General features: G+C 44.2%; 1 protein-coding gene across 1 annotated transcript in view; it reads right to left on the bottom strand.

The window, feature by feature from the left end:
• The window catches only part of LOC131274492 (adhesion G protein-coupled receptor E1-like), a 33,084-nt gene that overhangs the window by 1,178 nt on the left and 15,515 nt on the right, over nt 1-16,391 (bottom strand). The window contains 4 exon segments of the mRNA XM_071209690.1: nt 1,829-1,895; nt 4,007-4,242; nt 5,560-5,754; nt 10,613-10,783. Coding sequence (XP_071065791.1) covers nt 1,829-1,895; nt 4,007-4,242; nt 5,560-5,754; nt 10,613-10,783 — 669 coding nt within the window.

The following is a 16,391-nucleotide window of genomic DNA, read 5'->3' as shown; positions in this document are numbered from 1 at the left end:
ATGAAGAATAAAGAGGAAAGAATAGAGTGGAAGGGAGAAGGGGAAAAGCAGATGGGGAAAAGAAGTAAAGACAAGAAGGAAGGACAAGAAGAGAGGAGAGAGGACAAAGGATAGAAGGGGAAAGGGAGAGAGGGATAGAGGGCAGGAAGGGCCAGAAGAGGCAAGGTGAGGACAGGAGCAAGGGAAGGGAAGGGAAGAGAGGAGAAATAGAAAACAGGAGGGGAGGGAAAGAGAAGCTCAGCTCTCACTGCCCATGAGTTGGGAGTTCTACTTATATACTACCTTAATAATCGGGGAAGCCCTGAGATGGGAGATTCATTTAAAATTGTTTCAGGTTGGTACTACCTTCAAGGAAACTGATAGAAGTAAGAGCATACCCTTTCTGGAGGAATATACTTTCAGCATCCCCAATACTTAAGTCAGTCAAATGTGAGCTCGCAACTAAAAATTACAAATGACACAGGGAAATAAGCAACCATGAGTGAACGTCAGGAAATAAACATCTGGCAGCACTTTAGTGTCTGTAATGGAAGCAAGAAGATGGTATTTATTTATTTATTTTTTTAGTAAAATTTTTTATTGTCTTTTTTTTTTTAAGATATATAGATCACACAAAATATGACCATTGACCATGAGGTGCAGAGGTGCCCAAAGATGTACTTGCCAAATGCAATGGATATGTCATGATGATGGGAAGGAGTGTTGCTGGAGGGGGGAGAGGTGGGATGGGGGTGGTAGGGTTCAAAAGGACCTCATATATATATATATATTTTTTTTCTTTACCATTATTTTTAATATTAAAAATTATAACAGAAAGATTTGAAACAATAAAATGAATCAAACATTGGGAAATAGTATATATATATTTTTTAATGTAATATTATTACAAAGTCAATAAAAAAAATAAAAAATAAAAAAGTGCTCCTTATCCTGATATTCTGAAAAAAAAAATATATAGGAGGTTCCCACACACCCCACTCCCCCCCTTCCACTCCTCCCACATCAACAACCTCTTTCATCAGTGTGGCACATTCATTGCATTTGGTGTATACATCTTGGTGCACTGCTACACTGCATGGATTATAGTTTACCCTGTAGTTTACACTCTTCCCCAGTCCATTCAATGGGTTATGGCAGGATATATAATGTTGAGGTGAGTCTTGAGGTGAGGATTTCAATTATCTGAGATTCCAAACAAGAGGGAAGGACCGGCCAGTTGAGAGAGCAAAGTGAATGTTGGCACAAGGCAGTCTGGGGAACTGAGAACAATACAGCATCACTAAAAACAATCAAAATAAGTAATTGTGTGTAAATGAAAAGAGAACGATGTGGGATTGTGCTACAGGGAGATCGTAGGGGGAAGGAAGGCTGAGGCTAGACAATAAGAAGTCTGTATGTCAGGCTCAGAATATTAGAAATTCTGAAAAGGTTTCTGAACGGATGAATGGCGTGTTTAGATCTAGTAAGAAGATGGTATTTTATATCTCCAGGCTTCCCATTGTCTTCATCCCGCCATTTCCCTCTCTCATTCACTCCCTTCCAAATTGTTCTTAATTTCCTCCTACCTTTTCTCTCATTTAATATCTCTACTTAGAAGAGATTTGCAGACCCAGTCTTATTGAAGAAAAAATGAGATAAGATCGTGTCGCTTCCAGGAGCATTTGCATTTGGGCCTGAAGAAGTCGGAAGTTAAATACATTACACTCTAATTTTGAAATCTCAAGACTCAAGATCAGAATGGAGAACTTCTGTGCACCCTGCTCTGACAATTCCTGATCCCCCTCCTTGGTCCTCCTCCAGAACATATGTCACCAAGCATAATGTTCACCATTATGATTGTGCAGACAGGCCCCAGGAAACTCCAGATGAATCCTGTCTCTGTATTCAGTCAGCAGCTATGGAGAAAAACAAGAAGTCATCACTCGTCCCAAAGTCAAGACTCTACAGTAATCATTGGCACTACATTGGCACTACAGAGGAGAATATTGGGAGGTGAGACTCCGATGAGCATGTCCCAGATTGGTTTCCACTGGAACAAGTGAGTCTGCATTTTCCTCTGTCCAGAAAATGTATGTTTCCTGGACAATTGTCCATGAAATGTTCAGAGCCTTTGGAATCCCTTGACCCTCTCTCCAGAATTCCACTGATACTCCTTTCAAAGAGCTCAAATTTCATCTCCTCTGAGAAATCACTATAGACCATCCCTAGCTAAAGTATCCTACTCCTACTTCTACTAGATGCTTTCTTTTTAAAATATCATCTATCACTATCATAAATTATAGTGTTCATTGTTTTGATTAAGTGTAAATTGTCTGTCTCCCTTTCTAACCTATGAGTTGGATGACAATTTTGGTATTAACTTATTGCTCATCTCTGTATGCACCCAACACTGGCATAGACCAGACATTTGATGCTTATTTGTTAAAAAGATAAAGAAGGAGAGTGAAAGAAGAGGAAAGGAAAGAGTGAGGGAAGAGCAAGAAAGGGAAAGAGAGCGAGAAAAATGAGAGTTAAATAGTGAACTGCCTGAAGTGTATTTTTCCATCCTGTGTCTAATGGATATTTTCCGATTTCACTACCCAAAAACCATTCAGTAACAGTACTCCAATATTTCCTTAGCAGGAGTATACTTCCCCCACAAGAAGAGAAGGAAAAATATCAAGAAAGGACACCTAGATGTTCTCTCCCTGGAATGTGAGTCTTGAGAAGTAGAGTAACCAAAAGGTAGAAAATGTTTGTATGATGGAGATGATATTGTCCATATCACTTCAGGACTTAGGCATCTCAGTTTCTTCTTCTATAAATGGAGACCATAATTCTTAACCCATAGGTTAAGCAATTCTGTTGAGCAATATTACAGAGAATGTAACATGTAAAATTAATGGGAGAATCTTGGGAGGTGAGACTCCTATGAAAATTCTCATGGTAGAGCAGGTCCCATGAGGCATGCTTATTTAATATGAAATTTTTCACCTCCTTATCTCATGACCTCACCTGAAGTACAAACCATTAGCATGCAGTGAGAGGAACCTGAGTACTTAATCCCCCAAATACAGCTCAGCAAAGTGCCTACAGCACAGGGTCAATCAGCAGGACCCCAAAATTGGAATGACCCAGCATTATATGCTCATTCTGCCCCGTTCTCATTGAGGAATGGGGGGAAACGCTTCACTACACTGAGCCTCAGTTTCTTCACCTGTAAATTGGGATAATAACATTTTCTCAAGTTTATGTCATAGATTAAATGATATAACAGCATGTTACAGGGTAAACCTTATTGAAAAACCTCCTGTCATTTATGTTTTCTTCAAAATGACTCACTTTTACTTTTACTTATACTGTACAGTCATGTCTGTGAAATTATGAGACTAGCGTGCTGTTATAATACCCTATAAAGTAAAAAGAATTTTTTTTAAAAAAAGGAATGTTCATCAGTGTACTTCCTAAAATTATCTCCCATGGAAATGTGATAGACATATTTCACTTTAGAATGGACTAAGCTTACACTACCAGTGATAATAGTTATTATCTTGTTTAAAGTTGCTTTACTAGGTACCCAGTCACTGTTCTAAATATTGCCCAGAAAATAACTCATTTAATCCTCATAGTAACACAATGATGTAGGCATTGATATTAGGCTCATTTTATAGATGGGGAAAGGGAAGCACATAGAGATTAAGTTATTTGACCAAGTTAAAGGTAATACAGCCAGGATTTAAACCCAAAATGGTTACTCCAGAGTCCATGATTTTAAAACTGTACGATAAAGTCCTCTGAGTGCAGCAGCAACAATTGCCTATACTGCAGTATAAATAGTATCCTCTAGATTTGTGTAGTGCACATCCTGTGCTGCTGTACATGGCTGCCCTGAGTCCAATAATAAATAATAAGACCTCAATAAATTGTAGCCACGGCCACTGCTTCCATTACAGCTCTCCTCCTTATTCATATAATAATCATCATCAGCCTTGGCAGAAGGGTCTTCAGGGAGAGGGACAACACTCACCGATCATGCATCCCATAGCCCTTTGGCTGGATACTAGCAGAGACAAGCACCACCAGTCCTGGGAGCCCATAGGCAAAGGCACACAGGTGCAGCATGTTGATGCTGCGACTGCTGAAATAGTTCACCACTTTCAGGTTCCTGACCATCAAGAAGAGCATGACGGCTTCCACCAGCATCCAGAAGAAGCAGGCGAGGAAAAGGTAGTGCAGAAAGCCTGCGATGATGGCACAGCCCAGCTGGAGAGAAGAAACACGCTCCTTCAGTGTCCCCATCCAGGGAGCACCCTTGAGGGGAGGAGTGCAGGGAGCTGACTGCCTTGATTGCAGTTCCTCAAACTTGGCCATTTACTCATCCACAGACATTTAGAGAGACACAGTGGTTCTTAGGGGGAAGTGAGACTTTCCCTTTGGTCAGCTGCCCATGCATCCTGGGTTGCCTGGGACTGAGGTTTCCCTGAATGCATGAAAGTCAGTGTTACAACTGAGAGGTTTAGGGCAAAGCAAAGTAGATGATTGATCACCCTACTTTAAGGGATGTTTGGAAATAGGGGCATCAGCAAACTACAGCCCTTGTGTTGGCTACCTGTTTGCGTAAATAAAGTTTTATTGGCACACAGCCACATCTATTTATAAATTATCTGTGGCAGTTTTCACTCAGCAAAACAGATTTCAGTAGTTACGACAACAGAAACCGTATGGCACCAAAGTAAAAAAAAATTTTTTTTTACTATCTAGCACTTTACAGAAAAAGTTTGTAAAACCCTGGTCAAAAAGATGAGGGGCACTCCTATTATTTAATTCTAAAGGAGTCTGGGAAGATAAACATGCCACAGTGAGAGGGGCAGTTTTACAAAAAGTTCAATCAATTCACCCAAAATGTCAAAAGCATTCTTTTGGGAAACCCTGAGTGTCTGCTATGGGTCTAGTATGGTTATAGTTTGTGAACTAATCAAAGTCCTTGCCCACATAGAGATCACTTTCCAATAGGTGATATAGATATGCAAGGAAAACAATAAATAAGCAATGATCAATAATCCTGTAAATTCCAGGAGAAAAAAACAAAATGAAGCGATACATAACAGTAGAATTTCCCAACTATAGCCCTAGTATCATTTGGGTATAGTTAACTCTACATTGTGAAGGTTCACCTGTGCATAGTAGAATTATTAGCAGCAGCATTCTTGACCTTTACAAACTGAATCCCAGTAGCACTCCCCCTCTAATAGCTATGATTACCAAAATTGTCTCCAGACATTGCCTCTGTCCTCTGGCAGACAGAATCACACCAGTTGAGAACTACAAGTTCAGAGAGAAACAATAAGAAGGATGACATTACATGTATTCATCCTGAAAGTGATTTTAGGCTGATCTATCTCAAGAAGGAGTCAACAAAATAAGGAGCTGGAGGGAAAGTGTTGCCAGCAGAAGGCACAGCAAGTGCAAAGGTCCTGAGGTAGAGATGAGCACAGAGGGACTTGGATAGAGAGGCTTGGGACAGATGTGGAGATGATGGGGCTATATGGGATACAGAGTGCAGCCTGGGGAGTATGAGACCTTGTTTTCTGTCCTGTTCACACTGGTGAGGAAGAGAATCTTGGCTAGGAAGAGGCACACGCAGAGGTGCAGGTGTAGGTCGGTGTTGTGGTTGCGAATGGAGCGACACAGCAGGAACGTGGCAATGGCACAGACGAGGCACACCAGGGAGATGACCAAGCCCACATGGCTAATTATGGACAAGGAGTACTCCATCTGTCGGGAAGGAGATCCACAGTAGACCTCAGAGATGCATCAACATTCCCCCCAGGCAGGTAAAAGAATGTTCCATCTCCCTGGCTTGGCCAGAAAGAATGCAAAGGCTTTTATCCCGGACGCTCAGAGTGAACAATTTATCTTTCATCCTCATCCCTTGCCATCCACTGGCCTCATCCAGTGATGATTCCCACCCCTGTTCTATACCCCACCCCATGTATTGCAGGGGCAGGAGATCTACAAACTACATTTCCCAGAATCCCTTGAGACTAAAGTCCTGGATATAATTTAGGATCTCCAAGGAGATGTATCTGCGACAGTTTGCTTGGTCGGTAGAGGTGGGGTCTGGCTACAGATGAGGGGTCGGTCCAGCTGTGGACGAGGGGTCGGTCCCGCTTGGGACGAGGGGTCAGTCCCACTTGGGACGAGGGGTCGGTCCGGCAGCAGACGAGGGGTCGGTCTCACAGGGGTTGTGTGGTTTGGCTGACGGGGTCGCCCAGCGAAGCCGGCGACGAGGGGGTCGCCCAGAGAAGCAGGCGATGAACTGGGGACAAGGGGGGCCAGGCCCTTGTTGGGGGCTCTCAGGACTGGAGGGCGCACAGCAGAAGAACTACCGCGGAGACAAGGTAAACACGCAAGTCCAACTTTATTGAGGGAGAGGCAACAGTTTTATAGGGGCTGGGGAAGGCTGATTGGTTGAAGCCATGCCCTGCTCTGATTGGTTGCCAGAGAAAGGTCAGTGGGAGGTACTGGACGGGGGAGGGGTGGTGGTTAGGGATTGGCTATTACTGTTGCTGGGGGAAGTGGCAGGGTTTAGTGATTGGTGGCTGCTGTTGCTGGGGTAGAGGGCAGGGTTTAGGGATTGGTGGCTGCTGTTGCTGGGGGAAGTGGCAGGGTTTAGGGATTGGTGGCTGCTGTTGCTGGGGTAGAGGGCAGACTTGAGTTTCCCGCCCACGCCTGGCTGTTGCTGCTGTCGGGGGGAGGGGAAAAGGCAGACTGGAATTTTGCGCCCTGCGCCTGCGCAGGGAGAAAGAAGAAGAAGGGTGCTGCCCCACAAGGCATCGTGTGGCGCCATCCGGGAGAAGGGGCGGCCGCGGAATCATGGCTGCCGAGAAGGGGAGACCCGAGGGCACTCTGCGCCCATGCCGAGCTTCCTTCAGGGGTGGCGGTGGGCCCGACCAACCACCCTATTACAGGGGCAGCGGTTTGGAATAGGTCTACTGCGGCTGCTCCCCTGCCAGGCCAGCAAACCACACTTCAGCCCGAGGGGTGACCGCATTTCCCCCTTCTTTTCAAATAAGGGCCAGGATGGCAGCAGCAACAAGTAGCCGAGGCCCAAGAGGCAGTAAGCAATGAGGGAAGTGGGGCTGAAGAGGGAGGTGAGCATGCCGGGGATATAAATGTACAATTTGGGGGGCGGTATCTTGCCGTTGCAAGCAAGGGTGGCCAATGTCCAATTCTCGTTGATCTCGGTGACTAGAAGGTCCTTTTGCTTGTTAAAAGTCCAGGATGGCAGCGCGTTACAGGTAGTTGATCTCTTCTTGGCGGCGAAGAGCGGCAGAGGCAGACTGTGTGATGGTCTGGAGGATCGCAGCGGAGAGGACAAGTCGCGTCAGGGCACCAGCAGTGGTGGTGGTGGCTGCGTCAGGAGTGGTGGAGACATAGGCGAGGATAAAGAAGGCCAAGGTCTCCACGGGCACGAGAGAGGCCGATGTTAATGGGGCAGGCCGACATGGGGCGGCCCAATCTTGAGAGTGCGGCGATGGGAGCCGAGGTGCGCGGTGAGATGAGGGGTCGGAGCCGATGGGACTCCGACGGTGGTCGTGGGCCAAAGGAAGGCCCTGACGAGGGGAAGGCGGAACGACGAGCAGTAGAGCAAGGCAAAGGGGAGCAAGCACGGAGGGGAGGAGGCAGAGGTGAAGGCAGGGGTGGAGGTGCTCAGTCACTCGCTCCTGAGAGTTTTATTGGCGCCTCTTAATCATAGCGGGTCGGTATAAGCCCCCGACATGGAAGGAGAAAGCCATCCAGCGATTCTCCCAGACCGCCGTGGATTGTATGAGGTCACCAAGGTTCAGGAGCAGCAATGCAGGGCGAAAAGATAGGGGTGAGAAGAGAGGAGGGCATAGGGCTGTGGTAGGGTAACTTCAGACGTGCAATCATGTGCTCCCGAGAAATCCAAGGCTCCTCTTAATCATAGTGGGTTGGTATAAGCCCCCGACATGGAAGGAGAAAGCCATCCAGCAATTCTCCCAGACTGCTGTGGATCATATGAGGTAGCCAAGGCTCAGGTAGCAGCAATGTTGCACGAGAGAAGTCCCAAGGTGAGAAGTGAGGAGAGGGGGGGCCGCCAGGTAATGGAGTGAGGCTGTGGTGGGGTTGCCTTGCCCCACGTTGGGCGCCAGCTGCAACGGTTTGCTCGGTCGGTAGAGGAGGGGTCTGGCTACGGATGAGGGGTTGGTCCCGCTTGGGATGAGGGGTCGGTCCCACTTGGGATGAGGGGTCAGTCCGGCAGCAGACGAGGGGTCGGTCTCACAGGGGTTGTGCGGAGGGGTCAGTCCGGCAGCAGATGAGGGGTCGGTCTCACAGGGGTTGCGCGGATTGGCTGACGGGGTCGCCCAGTGAAGCCGGCGATGAGGGGTTCACCCGGAGAAGCAGGCGACGAACTGGGGACAAGGGAGGCCAGGCCCTTGTCGGGGGCTCTCAGGACTGGAGGGTGCACGGCAGAAGAACTACCGCGGAGACAAGGTAAACACACAAGTCCAACTTTATTGAGGGAGAGGCAACAGTTTTATAGGGGCTGGGGAAGGCTGATTGGTCGAAGCCATGCCCTGCTCTGATTGGTTGCCAGAGAAAGGTCAGTGGGAGGTACTGGATGGGGGAGGGGTGGTGGTTAGGGATTGGCTGTTGCTGTTGCTGGGGGAAGTGGCAGGGTTTAGTAATTGGTGGCTGCTGTTGCTGGGGTAGAGGGCAGGGTTTAGGGATTGGTGGCTGCTGTTGCTGGGGTAGAGAGCAGACTTGAGTTTCCCGCCCACGCCTGGCTGTTGCTGCTGTCGGGGGGAGGGGAAAAGGCAGACTGGAATTTTCCGCCCTGCGCCTGTGCAGGGAGAAAGAAGAAGAAGGGTGCTGCCCCACAAGGCATCGTGTGGCGCCATCCGGGAGAAGGGGCGGCCGGGGAAGCATGGCTGCCGAGAAGGGGAGACCCGAGGGCACTCTGCGCCCATGCCGAGCTTCCTTCAGGGGTGGCGGTGGGCCCAACCAACCACCCTATTACAGGGGCAGTGGTTTGGAATAGGCCTACAACGGCTGCTCACCCGCCAGGCCAGCAAACCACACTTCAGCCCGAGGGGTGACCGCATGTATCCATGGCATTTGGGAAGCAAAAGGTTGGAAGACATAAGGTAGAACCACACAGCCCTTCCTCAGTAGTTACAGTAACCAAGTGGAGTTCCAGCAGTCAGTAGTTAGTTGTGACTGAACTTCTCCATCCAGGTGTCCAGGTCTCAATTTCAGAGATGTGTGGCAAAATGAAAGCAGCAGTTTCTGACCTCTGAATCACAGCTGAATAGGGGCCCTTGACGCCAAAATCCAGGCGGCCACCCACTGATATCAACTCCTCCTTCTGCTTCCATAATTTTGTGAGCAACTTATTCTCTGTGTTAAACCTCTTCCTGATTGAAAGGCCTTGATTGGTTTCTGTTTCCTGCACTGAATCTTAAATGATAGACAGATATTCTCAGCTTCCCCAGCTTCTGGGAGTAGAACATAATAATCTGAGTCCTTCCCCTATGTCATAATTCATAGTTAATTTTAAAATTTGAGTGTTAAAGATATGTTAAAGTTATCCCAAGCACCATTTCATGAGCTCCCATGTACCATACTATGACAAAGGGGCTAAGAGAATAGATTTTGGTTTTGCTAAATTCTAACTGTATGAGTTTTGCAAGACAATTAAATGCTCTATTCCTCTGTTTCCTCATTTGTAAATTAACTATAATAATGGTTGTTTAAGGATGAAAAAATTAACATACTTAAAGTATGTTTATACTGTGATAGATATCACAGTCTGTTGTTTCAAGTTTTGAAACATGAGAATTGAACTTAGCTCAGAGAGGTTGAGTAAATTTCCCAAAGTCATCCAGCTAGGAAGAGACAGAAATAGGACGTGAAACTAAACCAGTATTTCCTTAGAGCCATCACTCTTAAGCCCTCATCAATATTACCCTCTGTAGCAGTTTGATATGGTTATGAATTCCAAAAATAGATATTGAATTATGTTTGTAATCTTGTCTGTACCTGGGAGTGATTAAGTTATGATTAGGGCTTTGATTGGGCCACGTCATTAGGGCTTTGAGTCCCCGCCCCTTGGGTTCTAAGGCGTGGGGATTCACAGATAAAAGGTGTGGCAAAGGACAAAGCCAAGGGTTTTGATGTTGAAGTTTTGATGTTGGAGCCTTAAGCTAGAGCCATGGGAAGTAAGCGCACAGAGGAAAGAGAAGCTAGCCCCAGGAAGAAGCAAGCCCTGGGAAGAAAGACCCTTGAACCCAGAAAGAAGCAAGACTCTGGAAGGGAGGAACCCAGGAAGCCTGAACTCTCGCAGACGTTGGCAGCCATCTTGCTCCAACACATGAAAACAGACTTTGGTGAGGGAAGTAACTTATGCTTTATGGTCTGGTATCTGTAAGCCCCTACCACAAATAAATACCCTTTATAAAAACCACCAACCAATTTCAGGTATTTTGCATCAGCACTCCATTGGCTAACTAATACACCCTCCAAATAGCATTTAGGGCCTCCTTGGCATGGAATTGAATTATGCAGATGGTGAGAATTATACTGAGCACAGCCCATCAGTACTGACCGTGAGCTCCATAGAAGCCATGATGATGGCCAGGTTCACCAAATGCTTACAGCTGCAGATGGTGTGGGTCTCAGAAGCTTTGAGAATCACACAGCCTGAGGATGTCCATCTCCCACCATCCACATCTGTGTCCCAGGAAACACAGATGGGTCTCTCAAACTTCTGCTTTGGCTGGAATATCAAAGAACCTGGTCACTTGAGAATCCTCCTCAGATGAATTCAGTGTGACCAAACTCAAGAGCACTTGATGCAAGAAGATGATGGTTATGTCCTATAGGGTACTGAGGAAATGCTGGTATTTCCAGATGCAGTGATGGCCAATCTAATTGGGCAACCACACTCTGGTTGCTAGAGAACACCTTTCATCAAATCCACAATGAGGCTTTCTGCATTTATTCATTCATTAATTCATTTATTTTTTTATTTTATTTATTCATTTTTTAAAAAATATTACATTCAAAAAATATGAGGTCCCCATTCACCCCCACCACCCCAACCCCACCACTCCCCCCACAGTAACACTCTCCCCCATCATCATGACACATCCATTGCATCTGGTGAGTACATCTCTGGGCTTCGGTGCACCCCATGGCCAATGGTCTGCACCATAGCCCACACTCTCCCACGTTCCATCCAGTGGACCATGGGAGGTCATACAATGTCTGGCAATTGTCTCTGCAGCACTACTCAGGACAACTACAAGTCCCAAAAATGCCTCATCTCTTCCTCCCATTCCCCGCACATCTCATCTCTTCCTCCCATTCCCCACACTCAGCAGCCACCATGGCTACTTTTTCCACACCAATGCCACATTTTCTCAATTAGTAACCACAATAGTTCATGAATAGAATATCATTAAGTCCACTCTAATCCTTACTGTATTCCTCCTTCCTGTGGACCTTGGCTTGGTTGTGTCCATTCCACATCTATGGAAAGAGGGGGCTTAGATTCCACATGGATACTGGATGCAATCCTCCTGCTTTCAGTTGTAGGCACTCTAGGCTCCATGGTATGGTAGTTGACCTTCTTCAACTCCATGTTAGCTGAGTGGGGTAAGTCCAATAAGTCAGAGTGTAGGAGCTGAAGTCTGTTGAGGCTCAGGGCCTGCCTATCATATTGTCAGTCCAGAGATTCAAATCCCCTAGATATATCTGAAACTCCAGCATCAACTATAATTCCAGTAAAGTAGCATGGAAGGCTTGTGAAAAGAGATCACATCTGAGTCCAGCTCCATCTCGCAGAAACACCAGCTCCAAAGAAGGGCCAACTGGCATGGCAGTGAACCCCATCTGCCATGACCATAGAACCTGTGGGTCTCTTTAGCCCTCAAAAGGACCAACACATGGGGGTTGTATCTACTTTATCTGTCTCTGAGACTCTGCTCAGGTGTGCATAAGGGCAATCCTTCTGACAACCTCCAGACTCTTTTTTAGAGACTCATAGCCATATGAACTCATTTGTCCTTTCCTTTTCCCCCTTACTTTAGGTCAAACAACATTTTTAACTCCTGTTATTATATGGAGACAGGGATATTCTGCTGGTACACGTTGAACCTTTAATTCAAGGTCATTCTCTAGATACATCATCAGCTGGTACTTGGTAGTGATCTCTCGGTGCCAGGAAGGTTCATCCCCGGGTGTCATGTCCCACGCTGGGGGGAAAGCATTGCATTTACATGATGAGTTTGGCTTTGAGACTGGCCACATTTGAGTAACATGGAGGCTGTCAGGAGGGAACTCTTAGGCACAGTACTGCTCTAGGCCTTGTTCTTATTTCAGATGTATAGGCTCACAACCATAGTCATTAGTTTCAGGGGCTCACTGTTGGACCCTCATTCCTTCCTGGTCCTTGCCATTGCACCCAGGGGACTGCTGCTGCTCCCCTAGGGACCAAGACAGAGCTCCCCCCAGCCAGGAACCCAGTATCCCCCCAGCTGTTGTTTTTAATTGTTTCCACTATGAGTATATCTGAACATTTCCATTCACCCTGGATATTTGTTTCCTAATTTCCTCCTGATCTTGCTCATTATTGGTGTACAGAAATGCTACTGATTTTTGCACATTGATCTTATAACCTGCGACTTTACTAAACTCATTTATGAGTTCTAGAAGCTTTGTTGTAGACCTCTCAGGGTTTTCTATGTATAGGATCATGTCATCTGCAAATAATGAAATTTTGACTTCTTCCTTTCAAATTTGAATGCCTTTTATATCTGATTCTTGCCTCAGTGCTTGAGCAAGTACTTCTAAGACAATGTTAAATAGAAGGGGAGAGAGTGGGCATCCTTGTCTTGTTCCTGACTTTAGAGGGAAGAATTTTAGGATTTCTCCATTGTAAATGATGTTGGCTGTAGGTTTTTCATATATACTCTTTATCATGTTCAAAAAATTTCCTTGTATTCCGATCTTTTGGAGTGTTTTTATCAAGAAGGGGTGCTGTATTTTGTCAAATGCTTTTTCTGCATCTATAGATATAATCATGTGATTTTTTCCTTCAATCTGTTTATATGGTGTATTACATTGATTAATTTTCTTATGTTGAACCATCCGTGCATACCTGGAATGAATCACACTTGGTCATGGTGTATAATTCGTTTAATGTTTTGTTGAATACGGTTAGCAAGTATTTTGTTAAGTATTTTTGCATCTAGGTTCATTAGAGAAATTGGTCTGTAATTTTCCTTTCTTGTGGTGTCTTTGTTTGGCTTTGGTACTAGGGTAATTTTGGCATCATAGAAGGAGTTAGGCAATGTTCCTTCTGTTTCAATTTTTTGGAAGAATTTCAGCAGGATTGGTGTTAGTTCTTTCCGGAATGTGTTGTAGAATTCACCTGTGAAGCCGTCTTGCCCTGGGCTCTTCTTAGTTGGGAGGTTTTTAATGACTATCCCTTTACTTGTGATTGATTTGTTGAGATCATCAATTTTTTCTTTCATCAATATAGCCTACTTATGTGTTTCTAGGAATTTGTCCATTTCCTCTGAATTGTCATTTTTGTTGGAATATAGTTTTTCAAAGTATCCTCTTATGATAGCCTTTTTTCTGTGGGGTCAGTGGTGATATCTCCTTTCTCATTTCTTATTTTGCGTATTTGCATCTTCTCTCTTTTTTTCTTCGTTAGTCTTGCTAAAGGTTTGTCAATTTTATTGATCTTCTCAAAAAACCAGCTCTTGGTCTTGTTTATCTTTTCAAGTGCTTTCTTATTTTCTATTTCATTTAGTTCTTCTCTTATCTTTGTTATATCCTTCCTTCTTCTTCCTGTTGGATTATTTTGTTGTTTTTTTTCTAATTCCTCCAAATGTGCAGTTAGTTCTTCAATTTTTGCTCCTTCTTCTTTTTTGATGTATGAATTTATGGCTATAAATTTCCCTCTCAGTACTGCTTTTGCTGCATCACATAAGTTTTGGTATGTTGTGTTATCATTATCATTTTTTTCAAGGTAGTCATTGAATTCTTTTGAGATTTCCTCTTTGACCCACTGTTTTTCTAAGAGTGTGCTGTTTAATTTCCATATCTTGTTGTGAGATCTGGACCTCTGGCCCTTGCAGATTTCCAGCTTCACTCCACTGTAGTCAGAGATATTATTTTTTATGATTTCGATCTTTCTGAATTCATTAAGCCTTTCTTTGTGGCCTTGCGTATGGTCTATCTTGGAGAATGATCCATGTGCACTTGAGAAAAATGTATATCCTGCTGTGTTTGGGTGTCATGATCTGGATATGTCTATTAGATCCAGCTCCTCTAATATACTGTTCAAATATTTTGTTTCTTTAGTGATTCTCTTTTGAGATGTTCTGTCCAAAGTTGATAGTGGTGTATTAAAATCCCCCACTATAATTGTAGATGCTTCTATTCTTTCACTTAGTTTTTCCAGCATTTGCCTCACATATTTAGAGGTGCCCTTGTTAGGAGCATAAGTATTTATGATTGTTTGTTCTTCTTGAGAGAGTGTCCCTTTCGCTAATATTTAGTTTCCTTCTTAGTCTCTCACAATTGTTTCGCATTTAAAAACTATTTTGCCTAATATTAATATAGCTACTCCTGCCTTTTTTTGGTTGTTGTTTGCTTGTAAGATTGTTTTCCAACCATTCACTTTCAGCCTCCATGAGTCTCTGGGTCTAAGATGTGTCTCTTGTACACAGCATATAGATGGATCATATTTCCTTGTCCAATGTCCCAGTCTGAATCTTTTGATAGGTGAGTTTAATCCGTTGACATTCAGTATTATTACTTTCAAGGAATTATTTATGTTAGGCATATTTTGATTGGACATGTGTTTGTCATATTTTGTTCATTTTTTCTTTTTCTTCTCTTTTTGTCTTTTTTGTTGCTCTTACACTCTCCTCCAACTCTGTCTGTCCTATTTTTTCCTTTCTTCCTGTTGGACTCCCTTTTGAATTTCTTAAAGGGGAGGTTTCTTGTTGGCATACTATTTCAATTTCTGTTTATGTGTGAATATTTTCAACTCTTCATCATTTCTGAAAGCTAGTTTTGCTGGATAGAGTATTCTTTTCTTTTCTTTTAGATAGAGTATTTTTTTCTTTTAGTACCTTGACTATATCATACCACTGCCTTCTTGCCTCCATGGTTTCAGATGAGAAATCAGCACTTAGTCTTATGGAGCTTTCCTTGTATGTGATGGTTTTCTTTTCTCTTGCTACTTTTAGCATTTTCTCTTAGTCTTGAGCGCTGGATAATTTGACAAGTATATGTCTTGGGTTGGGCTTGTAGGGCTTTATGACTATTGGAGTTGTGCTGTGCTTCTTGGATATGTACTTCTGTCTCTTTCAGTAGATTTGGGAAGTTTTCAGCCATTCTTTCCTGCAACACTCCTTCTGACCCCTTTCCCTTCTTTTCTCCTTCTGGGATGCCTATAATATGTATGTTTGTGTGTTTTGCATTGTCATTAAGGTCCCTAGGTCCTAGCTGGATTTTTTCTATTTTTTTACTCGATCAATTCTACTGTCTGATTTCTGATGTACTGTCTTCCACATCGCTAATTCTCTGCTCTGCCTCTTCTAATATGCTGCTATTTGCTGTGAGTGTATTTTTGATTTCTTGAACTGTGGTGTTCATTCCCATGATATCTGTTATCTTTTTGTGTATGTCTGCAATTTCCTCTCCAAGTGTTGTCTTCATATTGTTAACCTCTTCCTTTACTTCATTAAATTTGTCTGTGATATATGTTCTGAGATCTTTAATTACTTGTGCGAAGTTCTGCTCCCCTTCCTGGTTTTTAGTTTGTTCATTGGATTCAGCCATGTTTTCCTGATTACTGGTTTGGTTTGTAGTTTTTTGTTGCTGTCTGGTCATCATTTTATCTTGACGGGTTTAATCAGTTCCTTAGCTTCTTTGTCTTGTCTTGGGGATTAATTAGCTGTTGTTTTTGTGTAAGTGTTATATCCTCTGTTTGTCACTTTGTTCTTCTTATTCTAATTTCTTATTGCTGCCTGAGTTCACTTTGAAGGAAAGTATTAGCGTCAGGGAAAGGCAATTGTGTAAGAAAGGAAAATGTGTAAAGTAGTATTTTTTTTTAAAGATTTATTTTTATTTATTTAATTCCCCTCCCCTCTCCCGGTTGTCTGTTTTCTGTGTCTTTTTGCTGTGTCTTGTTTCTTTGTCCGCTTCTGTTGTTGTCAGCGGCACGGGAAGTGTGGGCGGCGCCATTCCTGGGCAGGCTGCACTTTCCTTCACGCTGGGTGGCTCTCCTTACGGGTGCACTCCTTACGCGTGGGGCTCCCCTACGCGGGGTACACCCCTTTGTGGCAGGACACTCCTTGTTC

Source organism: Dasypus novemcinctus, chromosome 19 (genome assembly GCF_030445035.2).
Source record: "Dasypus novemcinctus isolate mDasNov1 chromosome 19, mDasNov1.1.hap2, whole genome shotgun sequence".
Classification (NCBI taxonomy): domain Eukaryota; kingdom Metazoa; phylum Chordata; class Mammalia; order Cingulata; family Dasypodidae; genus Dasypus; species Dasypus novemcinctus.
The sequence above is the reverse complement of the archived record's forward strand: the minus strand, read 5'-3'. Positions and strand labels throughout refer to the sequence as shown.